This window comes from Chlorocebus sabaeus, chromosome 22 (genome assembly GCF_047675955.1).
Source record: "Chlorocebus sabaeus isolate Y175 chromosome 22, mChlSab1.0.hap1, whole genome shotgun sequence".
Classification (NCBI taxonomy): Eukaryota; Metazoa; Chordata; class Mammalia; order Primates; family Cercopithecidae; genus Chlorocebus; species Chlorocebus sabaeus.
The window spans coordinates 33088628-33113253 of NC_132925.1; the positions used below are offsets into that span (position 1 = coordinate 33088628).

The window sequence follows — 24626 nt, forward strand, 5'->3', positions numbered from 1 at the left end:
CTGCATCTGAAAGCATCTGCGGAGATGGTAAGGCCTTAAGAGTGATGCCTGCATGTATGTTTGATCTATGGCACAGGAGGCTCCTGGTCTCACAAAACATTGCCTGCTCCAGCAGAGCACAGAAACCACAGAATCAAAGGACTAAAAGCATCAGGCAGTCTGGGAAAATGAGACAATGAGCTCCAGCAGTACTAAGACTGACTTTCCTATCTTCTTGATAGAATAGAAACCCAGAGTCAAAGTCAGATTTAAGTCAGTTTAAATAAAATAAAGAACAGCCATGTACTTACATACCTAAGTTTGTAAGTTAGGATTCATATATATATGAATACACACACACACAGCTTATATATACTGTGAATACTTATTAAAGCCAAACATAGGCTGCTATGTTGAGAGTTCTTCCTGAGAGGAACCTCTTCACCACTTTCATCTTTTAGCATGTAGCAATCTGGTTACAATTCAGGGATTCAAATGTTGAAATATTAGCCAGGAACTCAACTATTCAGAGATTATAGTTTTCAGGGTGAAGTACCAGAGAGGAGACAGCTGCACGATAGAGAGAGAGGGAGAGAGAGAACCAGAGTCAGAGAGAGAGAGCTCTGAAGATCTGCAGAGGGCTCCCTTCCACTCTGCAGTTTTAAGCACTGATCAGCACTGCATGAGAAGGAGTCTACCTGAGGTTGGGAAAAGAAACACCAGAAAGGAGCAGGCAGAATAATCCACAGATCTCACACAGTTGAAATAACTTGTGTTCCCATAAACCTGATAATACAAGGGACATAGGATATACTACTCAGAAGAGTGTTGTCTTCGTAGCTGGAAAAAAATTAGCCCTAGACTGAAGGCTGCCCTGATCTCACCTAATAAAGATTAAAGGCAAGCCTCAAAAAAAAAAAAATCTATATCTATATCTATATCTATAGATATAGATATATATTTCCATGTAACTTAACTGAATTCCAGAACAAAGTTCAAGAATATTTAAAAGTATACAGAGATTAAAATGGCAGATAGGAGGCAGGATTAGCTTGCAGATGGGGACAGAGCATCATGTGGAGACTCACATCATGAACTTTTGCTCCAAGAACTACCACAGGAACATACTCAGAAAAGTTGAGAGAATCCACAGACCCTCTGAAGGAACTGGATCACGGATGTAGGTTCCCTGAAATGCCAAAAAACTGAATCTGCTTGCCTTCTCAATGGGAAGGCTCCTGGTCTGGGGCAGTTCTCAGCTCTGCTCAGCAGCTGTCTGGAAATAGACTTGGTGCTGTTAGGAGGGTATGGTAGGAGTGAGACCAGCCTTTAGGACTGTGGGTTGCATGGGAGTGGGGTCAGGCCTATCACTACCAGCTTTCCTCAACTTCCCTGTATGACTCAGCAGAGGCAGCCATAATCCCCCTAGGAATATAACTCTATTGGACTGGGATCCACACCTCCATTCCCCACAGCAGCCACAGCAAGCCCCGCCCAAGGAGATGCTGAGCTCAGACACACCTATCCCTGCCCTGATCTGGTGGTCTTTCTCTACCTGCCCTGGTAGCTGAAGACAAAGGTCATAATCTCTTGGGTACTCTATATGGCCCTGCCCACTGCCTGAGAAACCTGAGTACTTAACTAGGTGTCTCTAGGGCAAGTTTGCATCCTCCCTACAGGACCACAGCTGATGGGCTCTCGAAAGCACCACCTCCTGGTTGGAGGCCACCCAACACAAAATGAGCACACTAAACAAAAACACAACCAAGGACCCTCACAGAGTCTGCTTCACTCCCCTGCTACCTCCACGGGAGCAGGTTCTGGTATCCATGGCTTCAAGACCTGAAGAAGGATCATATCACAGGACTCTTTGCAGATACTCCCCAGTACCAACCCGGAGCCCAGTAGCTCTGCTGGGACCCAGGGCAAAGGGTGGGGGATGGTGAAGGATTAAAGACTATATATTTTGTACAGTGTACACTGCTCAGGTGATGTGTGCACCAAAAATTCAGAAATCACCACTAAAAAACTCTTCAAGTAGCCAAACACTACCTGTTCCCCAAAAAACTATTGAAATTAAAAAAAAAAAAAAAAAGTTAAGCCAGGCGCAGTGGCTCATGCTTGTAATTCCAGCACTTTGGGAGGCCTAGGCAGGTGGATCACGAGGTCAAGAGTTCAATACCAACCTGGCCAAGATGGTGAAACTCTATCTCTACTAAAAATACAAAAAAATTAGCTGGGCATGGTGGCAGGCACCTGCAATCCCAGCTATTCAGGAGGCTGAGGCAGAGAATTGCTTGAACCCAAGAGGCAGAGGTTGCAGTGAGCCGAGATCACGCCACTGCACTCCAGCCTGGGTGACAGAGTGAGACTCTGTCCATGGAATACTATGCAGCCATAAAATGGATGAGTTCATGTCCTTTGCAGGGACATAGATGAAGCTGAAAACCATCATTCTCAGCAAACTATCACAAGGACAGAAAACCAAACACCACATGTTCTCACTCATAGGTGGGAATTGAACAATGAGATCACTTGGACACAGGGCAGGAAACAATCACACACTGGGGCTTGTCAGGGGGTGGAGGGCTGGGGGGAGGGATAGCATTAGGAGAAATACCTAATGTAAATGATGAGTTGATGGGTGCAGCAAACCAACATGGCACATGTATACCTATGTATCAAACCTGCAGGTTGTGCACATGTACCCTAGAATTTAAAGTATTAAAAAAAAGTTACAAAAAAAATTTAAGTATACAGAAATATCTAGCACCTACAATGCAAAATTTACAATCAAAATTTACCAGGCAGATAGGCAAAAAGCATAAAAACGTAACCCAAAAAAGCATTTTAAAAACCATAAAAATGTAACCCAAAATGAAGAGAAATATATCAGTCAATAGAAACATGCAGAGAAATGATGCAGATAATATAACTGGCAGACAAGGACATTAAAGTAATTATTATAATATATTCTTCATTTATATATATTATGTATAATTACATATTATATATAAAATGTATATAATTATTATTAATATATTCTACATTTTCTAGAAGGTAGAGGAAAGCATAAGTTAAAGTGAGGAAAATCCTTAGCTACCACATTAGGAAGTCAATAAAAATGACTAATAATAAATACATATAAATATATTATTTAGATACATGGTTATAACCACTATAAAAATATTAAAACTGATTCTTTTTTAAGATATGTCTATGTAAGATAATATTTATTATTTAAATATTATTTAAATATCTATTATTCTTAAATAGGAATTTATTCCTTAATGTCTATTATTTCTATAGATTCCATGTAATTCCAATACAAATTTTAGCAGGCTTTTTGTAAAAATTGACAAGTCGATTCTATGCAAAGAACCTAATCAATCTTGGAGATGAATAACAAAGCTAGAGGATTTACAATATTAGATGTCAAGATTTAATTAAGACAGAGTGATACTGGCATCTGGATAGACAGATGGGTCAATGAGATAGAATAAAGAGTTCAGAAACAGACCCTCACATGTACAGCTGCCTGACTTATGACAAAAGCATCACTACAATCTAGTAAGGAACAGATGGTCTTTTAAACAAACAATACCAGGTCAACTGGATATCAATATAAAACATGACATGATCTCACACCACCCATAAAAATTATTAAAGATGGAAAAACAATAGAGTTTCTAGAAGAAAACGCAGAATTATTTTATGAATTGGGAGTAGGCAAAAGTTCTTTAAGTATAACACAAAAGCATTAATCTTTAAAAAAAGACTAATAAGTTGAACTTCATCAAAAGAAAAAACTTGTATTCAACAAACAACTCTATTAAGAGACTAAAGCCACATACTACAGCAAGGTATGTTATATGTGCAAACACACACACACACACACACACACACACATACATACATGTCATATACATAGTCACTCATATGATACATGTATATAAATAACCAAAGCCCATATCCAGAAGATATACATAATTCCTGCAACCCAGTTTTAAAAATGGACAAAAGACTGGAACAAACACCTAACAATAGAAAATATACAAATGATTGGTAAAGTTATGAAAAGGGGCTGAAAATCACTCATCAGGGCGATGCGAATTTAAACCATGCTGAGATGCTGCTACAGAATAGCTGGAATTTAAAGGGCTGACAATCCCAAGCATGAGTATTTTTGGGATTTGTGTCCCCCTAAAAAGCTATGTTGAGGTCCTAACCCTCAGTACCTCAGAGTGTGACCTTATTTGAAAATACAGTCTTGATAGAGGCAATCAAGTTAAAATGAGATCATTACAGCAGGCCTTAATGAAACATGACTGGTGTTCTTATAAAAAGCAGAAATGTGGACAGAGATGGACATACACAGGGAAACCTATAATGAAGAGGCACATTGAGTGAAAGCAGAGGATTTGCAGTGATGGATTCATAAGCCAAGAAAACCAAAGATTGCTGGAAACCACTAGAAGCTTGGAGACAGGTATGGAACAGATTCTCCCCCACCAAGTCCTCAGAAAGAAACAACTTGCCTGACTCCTTGATTTTGGACTTCTAGCCTCCAGAACTGTGAGACAATAAATAACCAGTTTTAAGCCAATCAGTTTGTAGTATTTTTGTACAGGAGCTCTAAGACACTAACACAATGGGGATCAACTGGGATTCTCATACATTGATGGTAAGTGTGTAAATTGAAGAGTGTAAATTTTCAAACCGTTTTGAAAAAAACTGACAGGATCTAACAAAACTACACAGGCATATTACCTATGGCCCAGCAATTCTACAACTGAGTATATAACCAACAGAAATAAGCACTTATATCCATCAAAAAACATACACAATGTTCACAGTAGCATTATTTATGGTAGCCAAAAAATAGAAACAACTCAAATATCTATTAACAGTAGAAGGGATAAACTGTGGTATAATCATTTTAAAGAAATATTAAAAAGCAGTGGAAAAGAATGAACAACTGACACATGTAACAACATTGATAATCTTAGACATCACATGAGTTTTAGAAAAAGGCCAGATGCAAAAGAATCCATACTGTAACACTCTATGTATATGGAATTCACAAACAAAACTAATTTATGGCAATAAAGGTTCAACTTTGGAGAGTATTTCCTGAGGTGAGGGGGACATGGGGAAACGTTCTGGAGTGCTATAAATGGTCTCTATCTTAATCTGAGTAGTAGATATATTTATACATCTGTAAAAAATTTTCAAGATGTTAAGATTTATGTACTTTACTTATGTAAATTATATCTCAGTAAATGGCAAAAAAAAAATCATTTCCCCTGGAAGTCAAATTGATGCATGAGAAGGATAAAACCAGAGCCACCTCTGGTTGTCTTTTGTTTAAAGTCCTTTGGTTACATTTGATTTTTTATTTCTTAATACATCATGTTCATTAATTAATTTGATATGAAATAAGACAAAGTAAATATGTATTATATAATTTTTAAAATCTAAATATTAAACAAATTTCCCACATTTAAACTAGAAAGGAGTACGCAGAAAGCTCAGTAAAAGATCAGTAGCAGTGACAAGAGGATTCCTTGAGATTTCAAGTCAGTGGGTACTTCCAGAGCCCTCTTATCTGGCCACTTCACTGACACTACTATAAACTATGTTATTCAAACATGTGCTCTCAAACATCTTGGCTTGTAGGGAATATGGATCCTACCGATTCTTTAGCTTCTTTAGGCCGAGTTCATGTTTCTCTTTTTCCCAAGCTAATTCCTTTTCCACTTGTTGAATTTTGAAAGCTGTTTTTCTGTGCATCTCAGCACGGATTTTGGAATCTACATCAAAATCCTGCAGATAAGAAGATCTGTTCATCACAATGGGTACTTTATCAACTCTGTTTCATAGATTTCAGTTTTGTCCCCAGTTTCATGTTGCATCATAACTCTTCCCCAAATATCATAAACTCTGTCCATTATAGAAGAAAAACAGCATATTTTTAACTTTACTTCCATAATATAAGGAGAAATGTTCTTGGCAATTAACAATAAGCAAATAAAGCTACACAGTTTAAGATTTTTTTCCCACAATAAAAATAATGAATGCTATCAATATTTGGAGAGTATACAGTTTTAAAAAATACTCTCGCTGTCTCAAAGAAACTACTATTACATAAAAATTGGACATAAGGTAGATGCTTTTAGCAACTGATCATTATCTGAACATCCGCCCTGGTGTGACCCCACCCAGGAAAGACAGCAGTATCTGGTGTCTTCTTGACATCACCAAGTTTTTGTTGAATCTCCTTCACAAAGGGCTCCACTTTCTCCCAGAAGAGGTCTCATGTTTCTTACCTTCATCCCTGGAAAAATATCAGAGCCAATATTTGTGCTGAATTGTGAGTAGTAATTATTCCTTCCAGAGGTGTTTCTGTTTCATTTAAGTAATGATGTGTACAAAGTGCTTAGCACAGCACTTGCCTCAGTTGTTTTTTATCTTAAATGTTATTACTCATGCTCTGGAAGTTTCAACATTTATCTTAGAAAAATAGCATAAAGGTCTTTTAACTATTTTGACTTGGTTTTTTTAACCAACATGATTAAATCATGATTTCACCAAAGCATTTTTTATATGAAATTGGTGAAATGCTTCTAGAACTACAGGACTGGGTAACCCATGAGTATATTAAGAATTATGGGTTTTTAATTGATTAGATGGTTAACTAACTCCATTTAGGAAGGGGTACAAAATGAAAAAAACGTAACCACTAGCAGGTACATGGGGCTTTGCAATAAGTCACAAAAAAAAGGTAGAATACAAAATTGTCTTAGACAATTTTGTGATTGCCCCCATAGCTACAACTATATTAAATCATTTTTTTAAAGTTTTGTAGATCAACCAGGTACTGTCTTTTCAACAGATCTGATAAATTATAGAAATAGAACCACAGATAATCAAATTATAAATGTATCTACCCACTGTATTTTGGCTAAGTACAATAAGAGTTAATAACCAGATTCAAACCTATACTTATGTCTTATCTTGCTACCAAAAAAAAAAAAAAGTGTGGTAGGTAAATCCAATAGTAAACTTTGTATTACGTAAAAAGGTTCATCTGCTTCCAAACCACACAGTGTGTCAAGTTCTAGAGTAGTTTGCTGCAAACATACTGACTGGCCAGATAAAAAGAAGCTTAAAGATGATTTTGGCTTTTCACTCTTAGACATGGGCATATTATTATCAAGTGAGATACACCAGATACTTTATTATTGGAGAAACATGTAGATTGTTATCACATCCTATGGCTCAAAGAAAGATGATTATGAATACTATATATCTGAGTATTTGAGAACGAGTGGCATCTATTGGGGTCTGACAGTATTGGATCTCATGGGACAACTTCATTGCATGAATAGTGAAGAAATTCTGACATTTATTAAGTCTTGCCAATATGAGTTTGGTGGAATAAGTGCTAATTATCAGACGTGATCCTCATCTTTTATACACTCTTAGTGCTGTCCAGATTCTTACTCTGTATGATAGCATTAATGTTATCGATGTAAAAAAGTTGTGGAATATGTTCCAAGTCTATGGAAAGAAGATGGTTCTCTTGCTGGAGACTTTTGGGGTCAACCTGAGCAGCTGCTCTAACTGGAGCTAATGGTCTGCTGGAAGTTCCAACGTGCACTGTGGTAGTTTTATCAGCATACAGAAGCACTGGACCAGAGGGGGCCAGACTGAAAGATAAGGGATGAACACAGTGCAGGGCAGAGAGACCAGCTGTTTCATGGGATGGGAAAAATCTACTTTTATAAAGTAGGGGGAAATTGATACAAGATTCTCTTTTTGTGTGGTGGAAACTGGCTGTCCTGGGAAGTTTGATGCTATTAATGTAAAAAAGGCAGTTGAATTTGTTTTATCTGTGTACGAATTTTGATGGTGGATTTGGTTGCAGACCAGGTTCTGAATCCCATGCTGGGTACATTTATTGTTGCACAGGATTCCTGATTATTACCAAGTCAGTCACATCAAGTAAACTCTGATTTACTTGGTTAGTGGTTTTGTGAATGAGTTACCCTCCGGTGGATGTAATGGAAGGCCAGGGAAGTTACCAGGTATATGCTATTCATGGTGGGTGTTGGCTGTCCTGAAGATCACTGGAAGGCTTCATTGGATTGAGAGAGATAAACCACGTATGTAATTTCATCTGCTAGTCCTACTTTTGGCATGCCTGAGGAAGTGCTTCAGAGAGTGAATATTCAGCCTGAGCTAGTGAGGTAGATTAATTGAGGCAAAAGTTGCATAGCACAGCATAATTTTGCCATCTTAACATGTCTGTATTTAAAATGCTTATGGAATTATAAAAAATGACTACTGTTATTTTGTGTATTGTGTTAAAGTAATTTTATAATTTATAAGAAATTATATAATTATACACATTGTAAAATAGAGACCTGTTTTTTTTTGTTTTGTTTTTGTTTTTTTTTGTTTGAGACGGAGTCTCACTCTGTCCCCCAGGTTGGAGTGCAGTGGCGCAATCTCGGCTCGCTGCACACTCCACCTCCGGGGTTTCACGCCATTCTCCTGCCTCAGTCTCCTGAGTAGCTGGGACTGCAGGCACCCACCACCACACCCAGCTAAATTTTTTTGTATTTTTAGTAGAGACGGTGTTTCAATGTGTTAGCCAGAATAGTCTCGATCTCCTGATCGTGATATACCTATCTCAACATCCCAAAGTGTAGGGATTACAGGCATGAGCCACCGCACCCGGCCTAAAGACCTGTATTTTACTTTCTGCTTTATATTTTGAAGACCTGCTATTCTGACCACAGTTTTTTTGTTTTGTTTTGTTCTGTTTTGTTTTTTTCTTTAACCAGAAAACAAACACCAACTTTATTAATATAATAGCAACATAAAGGGTTTCTAATTTCTCAGAAGGAAAACAACATGAAACCAGCACAAGTGTTATAAGATTAAATGCCTACGTTTCTTGTTCTGATAGCTTCCCACCACACACCGAAGGTTCCTCGAGGATAACTGCCACCAGAGCTGCTGCAAGAACACGTTTCACGTTTTTCACTGGGCATAGCTTCACAGTCAACTCCTCAAGCAGAAGACTAAAATATTACTTCTTTTTAGAAGATCTTGGTTGAGGGAGAACATTTCAATATGGAGAACAGGGCTTTGCTTCTCAAATTCAAGAAAAACCATTAGCTAATCTATCAATTTTTCTCTGATATAGTGTACCGGAGTGCTCTGTGAAGAATCCTTTTCCATTCCTTCTATGTGTCTGGGTGAAGGGAGAGGAGCGGGTGGCAAGGTGACAGTACACTAGAAGGCACTCCTGGTGATGCTCTGGGCTCCACTCCCTTTCTGCTGCTAGTAGTAGGCATCTTTTCTTGCAGCTGCAGCAGCTTGATGTGGAGGGGAGGAAGGGGCCACCCACCAATCACCTCTTCTTGAAGCCATATTTTTTGCATTCATAGAAAAGGTCTGTCTTAGAGTTATTCAAACTGGCAATCTTTGGGCAGCCATCCCTATCCTTCTCCTGGATGGTGCACTTCCTTACAATAATGGGCATCAGAAACCCCAGGGCCTCCACAGATCACACAGCACCCCTGGTAAGATCCATAGTTACACTCATCACATATGCGCACCAGAGTGCAGGAACGCACATAGGAATCACAAATCACACACTTGCCATCACATTTTTCACACAGTCTTCCGATAGCAACACCAGTCTGCTTGCGGCAAAAGATCAAATCTGGATGACGTTTAGCCACAGTTCCCAATGAAACCAGCCACCGGATGCTTCAGGCCAATTTTTGATTATACTTCAGTGTATCTGTTATTCATGTCTCTATAACAGAAAACTTAAAAGAACTCTTGGGTTCTACTTTATTGCTTCCCCATGTATTCCTTTCATGTGTTCTATAACAACAGTTGATGTAAAACAATTTATGTCAACAAGAATCTTAACTGATTAAAATAGATAAACCCCACATACAAACTAAAAGATGCCCAAAATAAATGGCTATTGAAATTTTGAAAGAAACAAACAAAAAAGAAAAACAATTTTAAGTGTTTCTACTTGTTGGGAAAATAGTCATCTCTATCCAGAAAGAGCATATGTTAAAATAAAAATCAAGTTTATATTAGGCTTACTGTTCGTTTAAACTGCATATGCGTTGGTAATTCTTCATTCATTTCTAATAGTTTACAAAATTCAGTCCTCAAAGCTTTGATTTGCTCTCTCTTCCGTGCCTTTATTTCTTCCACTTCTTTCATTAACTTGTCATGTTCTCTTTTTCTCCTAGCATTCTCGATACTGAAAACAGAAATTTAAAACAATAACAGGTTGTGATACAGAAACAGCAGAGAAAATTAGTATTCAATAATTTGAAAATTCATTAAACTTCATCAACTTCTGCACTGTTGATTTGTTTTGCACAATCTCAGTCCTAGTCAGTATTTATCAAAAATTCCCATACCTGTAGGCTTTGGGATCTTCAATGTCTTCTGGAATTGGCTCTGTTTCAATTCCAAACTATAAGAAGGGAAGTAAAAGGTTAGCCCTGTAAAATTGCATAGCATTTTCCTTAAAATATCTAGGAAGAAGTAAATTAAAAATTCAAATTGGTTCAGGTTTTTTTCCTGCCAATTTCTAATAACTGTAGGTCTGAAAAACAGTTTCACAAAAATCTAAGGAAAAAATTGCAGTTTATTAAACTTATTCATTTCTGCTTTATTTGAAGGAGTTCATAGGAAAAGTCTCAACCTAATCATATGTTTACAAAATATTAATATCCCCGTAATTTCCCCTCAAAATGTAAATTACTAATATTCATATGCTATTGACACAGAATTCACAAAAGTCTAGACCATTTATTTCAAAATGCTGTTTTTTGGTATATCCCTTTATCACATGAATCATTTGTCTAAATACCTCAGTGTGTCCTAGAAATATTTCAATATATATATTTTTAAATTTTAAGTAAGCATTTTATATCACCTTCTCAAAGGAAGACATAAAGTGGAAAATGCAAAGAACAATATAATCCCCCTCCTTGAAAGAGAAAGATAGGAAATCAAAAATACAAATCTCCCTTCAGAAAGGAAATTAGTTTAAATTTGGGGGAACTAAGAACTAAATCACTTAAAAATAAAAGTACTCTGTTTATTCAGGTACTGTGCTGTAAAATGTCGTAGTCTGTGATATTAAAGAAGGAGAATTATAACCCAGTGAACAAAATAGTCTTAGCTTGCTAACTAGTCAGTTCATAACTAACACTAAACTTTATTCCACATTCTCTTTCCTAGAAGATAGGTCTCTGTTTTGTTGTTATTTGTTGTAAGTAAATAAAGATTCTCTTTTGATAAAGTTGTTTTATTAATCTTTATATGTATGAAATGATGTAAATCTACATATTTTTACAGAAGTCAAGGTTTATGACTTTAATAAAAGCAAAGTCATAAAACATGATCAATATAGGAGACAGTAAAGGCTAATAAATTGTACTATTAATCATTTAGGACAAAAATTTATTGAATTTTATTTATTTTTTATTCTTTTATTGGCCAGAGCTAAGTATCTTGATTTTCTAATATCAGTGTGACTTCCAGGATTTGATGCTGACACTGGGGCAATTGTCTCCTGGCCACAGTTGCTTCCAATAAAGTTGAGTTAAACAAAGTTCCAAAAGTATGCCAATCAGTTCCAAAATATATGCCAATGGGTCTCAATCCTAGCTGCACATTAGAATTACATGAAGGATACTGTATACAATACTGACGCCTGGGCCTCACCTTCAGAGATTCTAATTTAATTGTTCTTGGGTGGGCTCTGGTATCTGTACTTCTAGGGCTCCCCAGCTGATTCTAAAGCACAGTAAGGTAAGAACCTCAGACCAGTGCTGAGCTTAGTTGTTTTCTGTTTTGTTTTTTGTTTTGTTTTGTTTTTTTAAAATTCTTTCTAATTTTTCTTTCTTAAAAGCAATGTCTGCTTCAGTGATTTCAGAAATATTGATTGCAGCCATAAATTTAAATGTGGAATAAGTATTTTTCTATCCAATATGGGTTTCTGTAGAGAGGGACATTGACTGCAGCCGTAAATTAAAAAACACGATTATTGAAATGCAGAATAAATATTTTTCTATCCAATATGGATTTCTATAGAGAGGACTGCACCAGGTAGAAAGGCATTTTCTTCTTGTTCATATACTTTCCCTCCTGTAATTCCTTTTTCTGAGCTGGACCCTCACTAAACAGCAGCCCATACTCCAAATTTTGCTATTAGAAGAAATGAAAATCAACCTACTCATATCTTCCCTATATTCTTTATGTGTACTTTGAGGTAGGCTACCTGCTAAATGGGAAGCCAATATGTTCAAAGGAATTTTAGCTATAATCTTTCTAATACAACTCCTTTCTCCTTAGGAGCAATTCTAATGGTTAACTACTTATTTATCCAAATAACTTGCTTTGATAATATGAAATTCAAGTTCTACGACAGGAAAAAAAGGACATAATTTGGGGATCTGAACCCTCAAACTTCATCATAAAGCCAAAAATCTAGTTCTGCTTTTAAAAAAAATACTTTATACTGGATCTTTGATCATGACCCACATTGTCACATTCTAATACTAAAAGCAAGTATATTTTGGCAACTCCTATCAAAACCACGCTTTATGGCATATGTCCTATATCAGCCCTTACAATGAGTGAATGAATAAATGAAAAGCAAAAGAAAATCTGAAGAATTGTGAACTTTGAAAAAAAAACTGATTAAGAAAGTTTTTTTAATATACAAACTTTTGACTACATAGAAAAACTGACACATTCTTTTATAATCTGGGGAATTACAATCTTTAATAATAAGGGGAATGTAATACCTTTAATACTTGATATAGAAGCACCAGAAAGTCAAATTATAATACTAGCAGGAAGATTAGACTATAAGGTGAATGTGAATTTTAATTTCTAAAGAATATGAACAATTTTAATATCACTATTTTTAAATAGTTTGTTATTAATTAACTGGTTAATTAATTACATACCCTGGGAGATGGCAGTTTGGCCTTGATGTCTTTCCTTAGCATAAATTCAGAAATAATGTTGAAAACAAATATATTACCATCTGCTCCAACAGTCACCAAAAAACGATCATCAAAGCTACTAGCAATACTTTTAATACATCCATAATTATTGTCGTGCATATTGAAGTGCCAGTAGTCCACCAAACTGGCCAATGAAGGATCATTCTGATTTAGGACATAGACTCGAATTGCTCCATTTTTCATTCCACAAAACATCATAACTTTGTTAATGCTATGAAACAAAAAATGTAAATTGTTCTTTCCATTAATCTGAAAAAATGCTTAATTTCAAGTTAATTGACAAGTGGCTAAATAACAAAGTTGTTATGGACTGAATTGTACACCCCCAAAATTCATATATTGAAGCCCTAACACCTAATACTTCAGAATGTAACTGCATTGCAATAGGGCCTTTAAAGAGGTAAGTTAAAATGAGAACATTAGGGTAGGTTCTAATCCAGTCTGCCTGGTGTACTAATAAGAAGAAGATATTAAAAGGAGGTCACTTCCAAGATGGCCAAATAGGAACAGCTCTGGTCTGTAGCTCCCAGCAAGATCGACTCAGAAGATGGGTGATTTCTGCATTTCCAACTGAGGTATCTGGTTCATCTCATGGGGACTGGTTGCACAGTGGGTGCAGCCCACAGAGGGCAAGCCGAAGCAGGGCAGGGTGTTGCCTCACCTGGGAAGCTCAAGGGGTTGGGAGATTTCCCTTTCCTAGCCAAGGGAAACTGTGACAGACTGTACCTGGAAAAATGGTACACTTCTGCCCAAATACTGTGTTTTCAAAAGTCTTAGCAACCAGCAGACCAGGAGATTCCCTCTCATGCCTGGCTCAGCAGGTCCCACACCCATGGAGCTTTGCTCACTGCTAGCACAGCAGTCTGAGATCAACCTGTGACACTGCAGCCTGGCGGGTGGAGGGGCACCTGCCATTACTGAGGCTTGACTAGGTAAAAAAAAGCAGCTGGGAAGCTCTAACTGGGCAGAGCCCACTGCAACTCAGCAAGGCCTACTGCCTTTATAGACTTCACCTCTGTGGGCAGGGCATAGCTGAACAAAAGGCAGCAGACAACTTCTGCAGACTTAATCGTCCCTGTCTGACAGCTCTGAAGAGAGCAGTGGCTCTCCCAGCACGGCGTTGGAGCTCTGAGAACAGACAGACTGCCTCCTCAAGTGGGTCCCTGACCCCCATGTAGCCTGATAGACACCTCCCAGTAGGGGCCAACAGACACCTCATACAGGTGGGTGCCCCTCTGGGATGAAGCTTCTAGAGGAAGGATCAGGCAGCCATATTTGCTGTTCTGCAATATTTGCCATTCTGCAGCCTCCATTGGTGATACCCAGGCAAATAGGGCCTGGAGTGGACCTCCAGCAAACTCCAACAGACCTGTAGCTGAGGGCCCTGACTGTTAGAAAGAAAACTAACAAACAGAAAGGAATAGCATCAACATCAACAAAAAGGATAGCCACACCAAAACCCCATTTGTAGGTCACCAACATCAAAGACCAAAAGTAGATAAAATCACAAAGATGGGGAGAAACCACAGCAGAAAAGCTGAAAATTCCAAAAACCAGAACACCTCTTCTCCTCCAAAGGATCACAGCTTCTCGCCAGCAATGGAACAAAGCTGGATGGAGAATGACTTTGATGAGTTGACAGAAGTAGGCTTCAGAAAGTTGGTAATAAACTTCTCTGAGCTAAAGGAGCATGTTCTAACCCATTGCAAGGAAGCTAAAAACCTTGAAGAAAAGGTTAGATGAACGGCAAACTAGGAAAAACAGTGTAGAGAAGACCTTAAATGACCTCCTGGAGCTGAAAACCACAGCACGAGAACTTCATGACACATGCACAACCTTCAATAGCTGATTTGATCAAGTGGAACAAAGGATATCAGTGATTGAAGATCAAATTAATGAAATAAAGCAAGAAGACAAGATTAGAGAAAAGAGTAAAAAGAAATGAACAAAGTCTCCAAGAAATAATGGGACTACGTGAAAAGACCAAATCCACGTTTGATTGGTGTGCCTGTAAATGATGGGGAAAATAGAACCAAGTTAGAAAACACTCTTCGGGATATCATTCAGGAGAACTTCCCCAATCTAGCAAGGCAGGCCAACATTCAAATTCAGGAAACACAGAGAACACCACAAAGATTCTCCTTGAAAAGAGCAACCCCAAGAACATAATTGTCACATTCACCAAGGTTGAAACAAAGGAAAAAATGTTAAGGGCAGCCAGAGAGAAAGGTCAGGTTACCCACAAAGGGAAGCCCATCAGACTAACAGCAGATGTCTCTGCAGAAACCCTACAAGCCAGAAGAGAGTGGGGGCCAATATTCAATATTCTTAAAGAAAAGAATTTTAAACCCAGAATTTCATATCCAGTCAAACTAAGCTTCATCAGTGCAGGAGAAATAAAATCCTTTACAGACAAGCAAATGCTGAGAGATTTTGTCACCACCAGGCCTGCCTTACAGGAGCTCCTGAAGGAAGTACTAAACATAGAAAGGAACAACCTGCCTCAGGCACTGAAAAACATGCCAAATTGTAAAGACCATTGATTCTATGAAGAAACTGCATCAATTAACAGGCAAAATAACCAGCTAACATCATAATGACAGGATCAAATTCACACATAACAATATTAACCTTAAATGTAAATGGGCTAAATGCTCCAATTAAAAGACACAGACTGGCAAATTGGATAAAGAATCATGATCCATCTGTGTGCTATATTCAGGAGACCCATCTCACATGCACAGATACACACAGGATCAAAATAAAGGGATGGAGGAAGATCTACCAAGCAAATGGAAAGCAAAAAAAGCAGGGGTTGCAATCCTAATCTCTGATAAAACAGAGTTTAAACCAACAAAGATCAAAAGAGACAAAGAAGGCCATTACACAATGGTAAAGGGATCAATTCAACAAGAAGAGCTAACTATCCAAAATATATAAGCACCCAATGCAGGAGCACCCAGATTCATAAAGCAAGTTCTTAGAGGCCTACAAAGAGACTTAGACTCCCACACAATAATAATGGGAGACTTTAACACCCCACTGTCAATATTAGACAGATCAACGAGACAGAAGGTTAACAAGGATATCCAGTATTTGAACTCAGTTCTGTACCAAGCGGACCTAATAGACATCTACAGAACTCTGCATCCCAAATCAACAGAATATACATTCTTGTCAGGATCACATCATACTTATTCTAAAATTGACCACATAATTGGAAGTAAAACACTCCTCAAGAAATGTAAAAGAATAGAAATCACAACAAACTGTCTCTCAGACCACAGTGGAATCAAATTAGAACTCAGGATTAATAAACCCACTCAAAACTGCACAACTACATAGAAACTGAACAATCTGCTCCTGAATGACTACTGGGTAAATAACGAAATGAAGGTAGAAATAAAGATGTTCTTTGAAACCAATGAGAACAAGGACACAACGTACCAGAATCTCTGGGACACATTTAAAGCAGAGTGTAGAGGGAAATTTACAGCACCAAATGCCCACAAGAGAAAGCAGGAAAGACTTAAAATCAACACCCTAACATTACAATTAAAAGAACTAGAAAAGCAAGAGCAAACAAATTCAAAAGCTAGCAGAAGGCAAGAAATAACTAAGATCAGAGCAGAACTGAAGGAGATAGAGACAAAAAACCCTGCAAAAAATCAATGAATCCAGAAGCTGGTTTTTTTGAAAAGATCAACAAAATTGATAGACCACTAGCAAGACTAATAAAGAAGAAGAGAGAAGAATCAAATAGATGCAATAAAAAATGATATAGGGGATATCACCACTGATCCCACAGAAATACAAACTACCATCAGAGAATACTATAAACACCTCTAGGCAAATAAACTAGAAAATCTAGAAGAAATGGATAAATTCCTGGGCACATACACCCTCCCAAGACTAAACCAGGAAGAAGTTGAATCTCTGAATAGACCAATAACAGGTTCTGAAATTGAGGCAATAATTAATACCTTACCAACCAAAAAAAGTCCCGGACCAGACAGATTCACAGCCAAATTCTACCAGAGGTACAAAGAGGAGCTGGTACCACTCCTTCTGAAACTATTCCAATCAATAGAAAAGAGGAAATCCACCCTAACTCATTTTACGAGACTAGCATCATCCTGAAACCAAAGCATGGCAGAGACACAACAAAAAAAGAGAATTTTAGACCAATATCCCTGATGAACATCAATGCAAAAATCCTCAATAAAATACTGGCAAACCAAATCCAGCAGCACATCAAAAAGCTTATCCACCATGATCAAGTGGGCTTCATCCCTGGCATGCAAGGCTGGTTCAACATTCACAAATCAATAAACATAATCCATCACATAAACAGAACCAAAGACATGATTATCTCAATAGATGCAGAAAAGTCCTTCAACAAAATTCAACAGCCTTCATGCTAAAAACTCTCAATAAACTAGGTATTGATGGAATGTACCTCAAAATAATAAGAGCTATTTACAACAAACCCACAGCCAATATCATACTGAATGGGCAAAGTGGAAGCATATTCCCTTTGAAAACACAAGACAAGGATGTGCTCTCTCACCACTCCTATTCAACACAGTGTTGGAAGTTCTGGCCAGGGCAAACAGGCTAGAGAAGGAAATAAAGGATATTCAGTTAGGAAAAGAGGAAGTCAAATTGTGCCTGTTTGCAGACGACATGATTGTATATTTAGAAAACCCCATCGTCTCAGGCCAGAATCTCCTTAAGCTGATAAACAACTTCGACACAGTCTCAGGATACAAAATCAATATGCAAAAATCACAAGCATTCCTATACAGCAGTAACAAACAGAGAGCCAAATCATGAGTGAACTCCCAATCACAACTGCTATGAAAAGAATAAAATACCTAGGAATCCAACTTACAAGGGATGTGAAGGACCTCTTCAAAGAGAACTACAAACCACTGCTCAATGAAATAAAAGAGCATACAAACAAATGGAAGAACATTTCATGTTCATAAATAGGAAGACTCAATACTGTGAACATGGCCATACTGCCCAAGGTAATTCATAGATTCAATGCCATCATTGGTCAAGCTACCAATGACTTTCTTCACGGAATTGGAAAAAACTACTTTAAAGTTCATATGTAACCAAAAAAGAGCCTGCATAGCCAAGACAATCCTAAGCAAAAGAACAAAGCTGGAGGCATTACACTACCTGACTTCAAACTATACTACAAGGCTATAGTAACCAAAACAGCATGGTACTGGTACCAAAACAGATATACAGACCAATGGAACAGAACAGAGGCCTCAGAAATAACACCACACATCTACAACCATCTGATCTTTGACAAACCTGACAAAAACAAGAAATGGGGAAAGCATTCCTTATTTAATAAATGGTGCTGGGAAAACTGACTAGCCATATGTAGAAAGCTGAAACTGGATCCCTTCCTTACACGTTATACAAAAAGTAACTCAAGATGGATTAAAGACTTAAATGTAAGACCTAAAGTCATAAAAGCCCTAGAAGAAAACCTAGGCGATACCATTCAGGACATAGGCATGGGCAAAGACTTCATGTCTAAAACACCAAAAGCAATGGCAACAGAAACCAAAATAGACAAATGGAATCTAATTAAACTAAAGTGCTTCTGTACAGCAAAAGAAACAATTATCAGAGTGAACAGGCAACCTACAGAATGGGAGAAAATGTTTGCAATCTACCCATCTGACAAAGGGCTAATATCCAGAATCTACAAATAACTTAAACAAATTTACAGGAAAAAAAAAAAAACAAACAATCCCATCAAAAGGTGGGCAAAGGATATGAACAGACACTTCTCAAAAGAAGACATTTATGCTGCCAACAGACACATGAAAAAATGCTCATCACCACTGATCATCAGAGAAATGCAAATCAAAACCACAGTGAGATACCATCTCACGCCAGTTAGAACAGTGATCATTAAAAAGTCAGGAAACAACAGATGCTGGAGAGGATGTGGAAAAATAGGAACACTTTTACGCTGCCGGTGGGAGTATAAATTAGTTCAACCATTGTGAAAGACAGTGTGGCGATTCCTCAAAGATCTACAACTAGAAATACTATTTGACCCAGTGATCCCATTATTGGGTATATACCCAAAGGATTATAAATCATGCTACTAAAGAGACACATGTACATGTATGTTTATTGCGGCACCATTCACAATAACAAAGACTTGGAACCAACCCAAATGTCCATCAATGATAGACTGGATTAAGAAAATGTGGCACCATATACACCATGGAATACTATGCAGCCATAAAGAAGGATGAGTTTGTGTCCTTTGTAGGGACATGGATGCAGCTGGAAACCATCATTCTCAGCAAACTATCACAAGAACAGAAAACCAAACACCGCATGTTCTCACTCATAGGCGGGAACTGAACAATGAGATCACTTGGACTCGGGAAGGGGAACAGCACACACCGGGGCCTGTCATGGGGAGGGGGGAGGGGGGAGGGATTGCATTGGGAGTTATACCTGATGTAAATGACGAGTTGATGGGTGCAGCACACCAACATGGCACAAGTATACATATGTAGCAAACCTGCACGTTGTGCACATGTACCCTACAACTTGAAGTTTAATAATAATAAATAAATTTAAAAAAGAAAAAAAAAAAGAAAATGTGGCACATATATACCATGGAATACTATGCAGCCATAAAAAAGGTTGAGTTCATATCCTTTGCAGGGACATGGATGCAGGTGGAAACCATCATTCTCAGCAAACTATCACAAGGACAGAAAATCAAACACTGCATGTTCTCACTCATAGGTGGGAACTGAACAACGAGAACACATGGACACAGGGCAGGGAATATCACACACCAGGGCCTGTTGGGGAGTGGGGGCTGGGGGAAGGATAGTATTAGAAGAAATACCTAATATAAATGATGAGTTGATAGGTGCATAAGCCAACATGGCACATGTATACCTATGTAACAAATGTGCATGTTGTGCATATGCACCCTTGAACTTAAAGTACAATAATTTAAAAAAAAAGAAGAAGAAGAGATTAGAATACAGACAGAAACATCAGGGATGACAGGCACCCAGAGAAAAGATCATGCAAGAAGGCAGATATCTATAAGTCAAGGAGAGAGGCCTCAAAAGAAACCAAGCTGCTGACACCTTGATCTTGGAACTCTAGCCTCCAGAACTGTGAGAAAAAAGATTCTGCTGTTTAAGCCACCTAGTCTGTGGTGTTTTATTGTGGCAGCCCTAGCAAACTAATACAAAAGAATAGAGAAAAAGGGCCAATTTGAAATTTGGAGCTATTATATTGGGTCGTCAGAAGAATAACTGGCATATATGCCTAGTTCTCAACTATCAAAGGGCTAATGATTCAATTGCGATTTCTCCAGAATAACTGTAACCCTGAACCTTCATTTCTGACTATGTAAGTAGCATCCTCCTAGGTAACAGAATGTAAATCCATGCAATTCAATCGTGCGATAAACAAAAATACTGACAGAATATTTGGTGGGGGTATTTAAATGTAATTTCAGTATTAGCTTTGATTATATTTATTCATTTATTTATTTAACCAAATATTTTTTGAGTACCCCTTCATTTGGATGGATCTCTAAAAATTGACAATATCCATGATGGACAAAAGCATAGACACTAATGGGATATGGGATATGGTTTTTTAAAGCTTTTTGAAATACTGCTCACTTGAAAGTGATAGTTTGGATGGGATTATCCTCTGTATCCTCAAGATAACGGACATCAATAGGTTCATCTTTTTGTTCCTTGAAATCACTGCTTTTATCACAAGGGGGGAACTCACAGTGATACAGAAAACCAGAATCGTAGTCACCCTAGAAAAGAGATAAGTAACATAGAAGGTGGTACTTGAATATAACACATATAAATGCATGAGAATTTTTTATTTCAAATTTGAAAACATAAAATAGATGTTTTCAAACATCTACTGCTACATAATTTCTATGATTATAGATTTATTATTTCTATAAATCATCTCCTTTATCCATTTATACACAACTATATAATTATAATAAAAACCTTATGATGATTTGTTTTCATTTAAAAGCCAATACAAGAGAGAGATCACCTCTGACTCCCTACCTATAGAATTTCATTTTATGTCTTCAAGCATTATTCTGAATAAGCAGTAACAAATAATAGGGTTCTGCACTTCCTCGTTTTTACAGCTAGTTTTCAGTTTAAGGTAACTATAAACACTGTTAATTTTCCAGAAAGGGCTATTTCAGAAAAATTTATCCATGTAGTGAGAAGATGAATGATCAACTGGAAGAGCTATATTGCTCCAACTCTAATTTCCTTATTACTGAGACTCCTTATTATAGGAAACAAATTAAGGGTCAGAACAACTTTATGAACAAAAAAAGAATAAATAAGAAAGAGAAGGTAACAACATGGTCACCTCTGAAAATCAAATTACTAAGTTTTCACTTTTGACAATGGCAGACTAGATTGTTTCAGCCGAACTCTCCAACTGAGAACAACCAGAAAAAATTTTCTAAATGTGTTTGAAGGCATTGGAAAGCTACCAAAATCGCAAGATCCAAACAAGAGGGAAAGCCAGAAGTGAGCCTGGCATTTGACACTGCTTTACTCCCCGGAGCAACTGTCAGTTCTTAAAGTGGCAGCTAAGAGGCTAAGAAGCTGGACAAAGCTATCTGCAGTCTCGTGGACTTACGGAGAAAGAAATAATCATTCCCAGGGTTCAGTCAGGGTCTCAAAGAGGTATTTGAACACCCACCTCATTCATAGCATCATTATTCACAATAGCCAAAAGGTGGGAGCAATCCACGTGCCTATTTTTGTGTGTTTATTTTGAGATGGGGTCTCACTCTGTCACCCAGGCTAGAATGCAGTGGTGCCATCTTGGCTCACTGCAACTTCCACCTCCCAAGTTCAAGCCATTCTCCTGCCTTGGCCTCCCAGGTAGCTAGCAGGTGTGAGCCACTGCACCCATCTAATTTTTTCTATTTTTAGTAGAGATGGGGTTTTGCCATGTTGGCCAGGCTGGTCTGGAACTCTTGGCTTCAAGTGATTCACCTGCCTTGACCTCCTAAAGTGCTAGGATTACAGGCATGAGCCACCATGTTTGGCCCCAAGTGTCTATTGATGACTGAGTATATAAGCAAAATACGGTACATACTTAAAATGGAGTATTATTCAGCCTTGAAAGGAAATTCTGACGTATGCCACATCATGGATGAAACTTGGGGAAATTATGCCAAGTGAAACAAGCCAGTCATAAAGAGACAGATACTATATAATTTCACTTATTTGAGATACTTAGAGTAGTCAAAATCATAGAAAAAGAAAGTAGAGTGATGGTTGCCAGGGGCTGAGAGAAGGGAAGATCAGGAGTTATCATTTGATGGGTATGGGAGTTTCAGTGTGACAGGATGAGGAGGACAGTGGAGACAGATGTTGGTGATGATGTCACAACACTGTGAATACGTTTAGTACTACTGAGCTGTACACTTAAAAATGCTTAAGATGGTCAATTTTATGTGTCTTTTACTTCAATAAAAAACAATTGGAAAAACAAACTTTAAAATAAAAGACAGTTATGAAGCTGGAACAGAGATCAGAAAAAAATAGGCTAAAGCATGGAGAGAGAGAAAAAGGATGGAAAATCTTCTTGAATGATGTAAGATACATATGGAACATAATGAGAAGGATGTAATACATATGAAGTTGGGGTCCCAGAACAAGAGAGTGAAAAGATAAGCCAGAAGCAACATTGTGGTAGATAACGGCTGAGAATTTTCTAAAACTGAAGAGAGATGTTGAAATTTAGAGTGCTACGAACTGCAAACAAAATAAAAATGAATAAACTACACCTTTTAACCACGCATGCTGGCACATGCCTATAATCCCAGCTACTTGGGAAACTAAGGCAGGAGAATCACTTGAACCTGGGAAGTAGAGGCTGTAGTGAGCCGAGATGGCACTACTGCATTCCAGCCTGGGCAACAGAATGAGTGAGACTCTGTCTCAAAAACAATAATAAATAAATAAATAAAATCACCTCTAAAAGAAGAGTAAAAGAATATATAACTAATAATCTAGTAGAGGAAGAAAACTGTAGGAAAAATTACCTAATCACTCAATAGAAGGTGAAAAAGGGAAAGAAAAGAAATTTAGAATGAGTGTGACAAATAGAAATAATTACTAAGATGGTAGATTTAAACTAAAATATATTAGTAATTACATTAAATATAAATGAACATAGTACTTTTTAAAAATATAAATATAATCCTATAGGATTCTTTTAAGCCTAACCATATACTGTTTACAAGAGACCTACTTTCAATATAAGGGTATCAAATAGTAAAGGAAAGAGAAGAATCCTTAATAACTTCGAGGTTTTGGCATAGTAACTACGTGGATGATTGTCTCATTTACTGAGATGGAGATGGAGCAGGTTTGTATGGGACATGTATGGTTTAAAAGTAATGTCTTGGACAGGTTAATTTTGAGGGCCAAGGAGCACTGTCAAGTTGTATATACAAGTCTAAGTGGAGGGGAGAGGTCAGGACTAGAGATAAATATTTGAGATTCACTGGAAGATAAGTGATATTTAAAGTCATCAGACGGTGTAAAGTTACCTTAGCAAGAAAGAGGGGGCCCAAGGCCACACTCTGGAGTATTTCAAACTTCAAAGCTTGTTCTGCACATGAGAAGCCAGCAAAAGAGGTTGAAATGGAGTGGCCAGAAGAGTGTAATGTCTTAGAAGCCAAGAGAAGAAAACATTTGAGAAGTATGAGGGATCAACTCTGTTAAATGTTCCAAAAAGTCAAATGGACAGAGAATTGACCTCTGAGCTTGTCATCATTAGTGAAGTGATGGAGACAGAAGCCCAGTTGGAAGGGGCTGAAGTCAAATAGGAGGTGGATAAGTTAAGCCAATGATTACAGATGATTCTTTTAGTAACTTTTTACGTAATAGAGCAGGGGGGCAGAAAGAAAGAGAGGTTAAGGAAATAAAATTAAAATTAGTACTAGAGCATGTTTGTATGCTCATGATAATAACTGAATAGAAAACACAGAAATTGATGATACAGGAGACCAAGTGGTTTATCTCAGGAGCAAAATTTTTGAGAAAATGAGAAGGGATGGGATCAAGGAGCTCTTGGGAACAATGTCCTTGGAGAGTTGCAAGGGACTATTCTTCAATTATAACAATAGACAAAGCAGACAAAAGGTATAGAGATCCCTATAGGGTGTTACATCTAATTGAGACAAGAAAAGGAAATTCCATCTGCTTTTATTTTTTTCTGTGAAATGTGAGATGAGGTTATCATTGAAGGTAAGAGAAGGTACAAAATGTTTGAGGGGAGAAGAAACTTAATGCAATAATTTGGAAAGTGAATATGGCTGGGCAGTAGAATCGGCCACAGTGTGAGTATTGATTTGAGAACTGCAGTCATTACTTCAAAATGAGATGGGTTTTTCTTCACCATTTGTTTGGTTGCAGGCACAGAGTTGTCAAATTGTTGGCTCAAGCTCTGCTACCTCTGTTAACT

General features: G+C 37.6%; 1 protein-coding gene and 2 pseudogenes across 9 annotated transcripts in view; 1 reads left to right on the forward strand and 2 right to left on the reverse strand.

The window, feature by feature from the left end:
- CFAP44 (cilia and flagella associated protein 44) overlaps positions 1-24626 on the reverse strand; it is a 140101-nt gene that overhangs the window by 54172 nt on the left and 61303 nt on the right. For 5 of the 9 annotated variants that reach the window (XR_005242008.2, XM_007985796.3, XM_038003327.2 and 2 more), the window contains 5 exons: positions 20774-20919; positions 13011-13281; positions 10446-10501; positions 10120-10282; positions 5675-5805 (listed from right to left, as the gene is read on the reverse strand). Coding sequence is in view for 8 of the 9 variants with exons in the window: in XM_007985796.3 (XP_007983987.3) it covers positions 5675-5805; positions 10120-10282; positions 10446-10501; positions 13011-13281; positions 20774-20919 (767 nt within the window). In the remaining variant the exon portion in view is untranslated. The remainder of the gene's footprint in view (positions 1-5674; positions 5806-10119; positions 10283-10445; positions 10502-13010; positions 13282-20773; positions 20920-24626) is intronic. The other 4 variants (XM_007985799.3, XM_007985797.3, XM_038003328.2 and 1 more) reach the window with 3 other exon arrangements.
- Positions 6149-8932, forward strand: LOC140709797 (geranylgeranyl transferase type-2 subunit beta-like; annotated as a pseudogene).
- On the reverse strand, positions 9047-9880 carry LOC103228624 (PHD finger-like domain-containing protein 5A pseudogene; annotated as a pseudogene).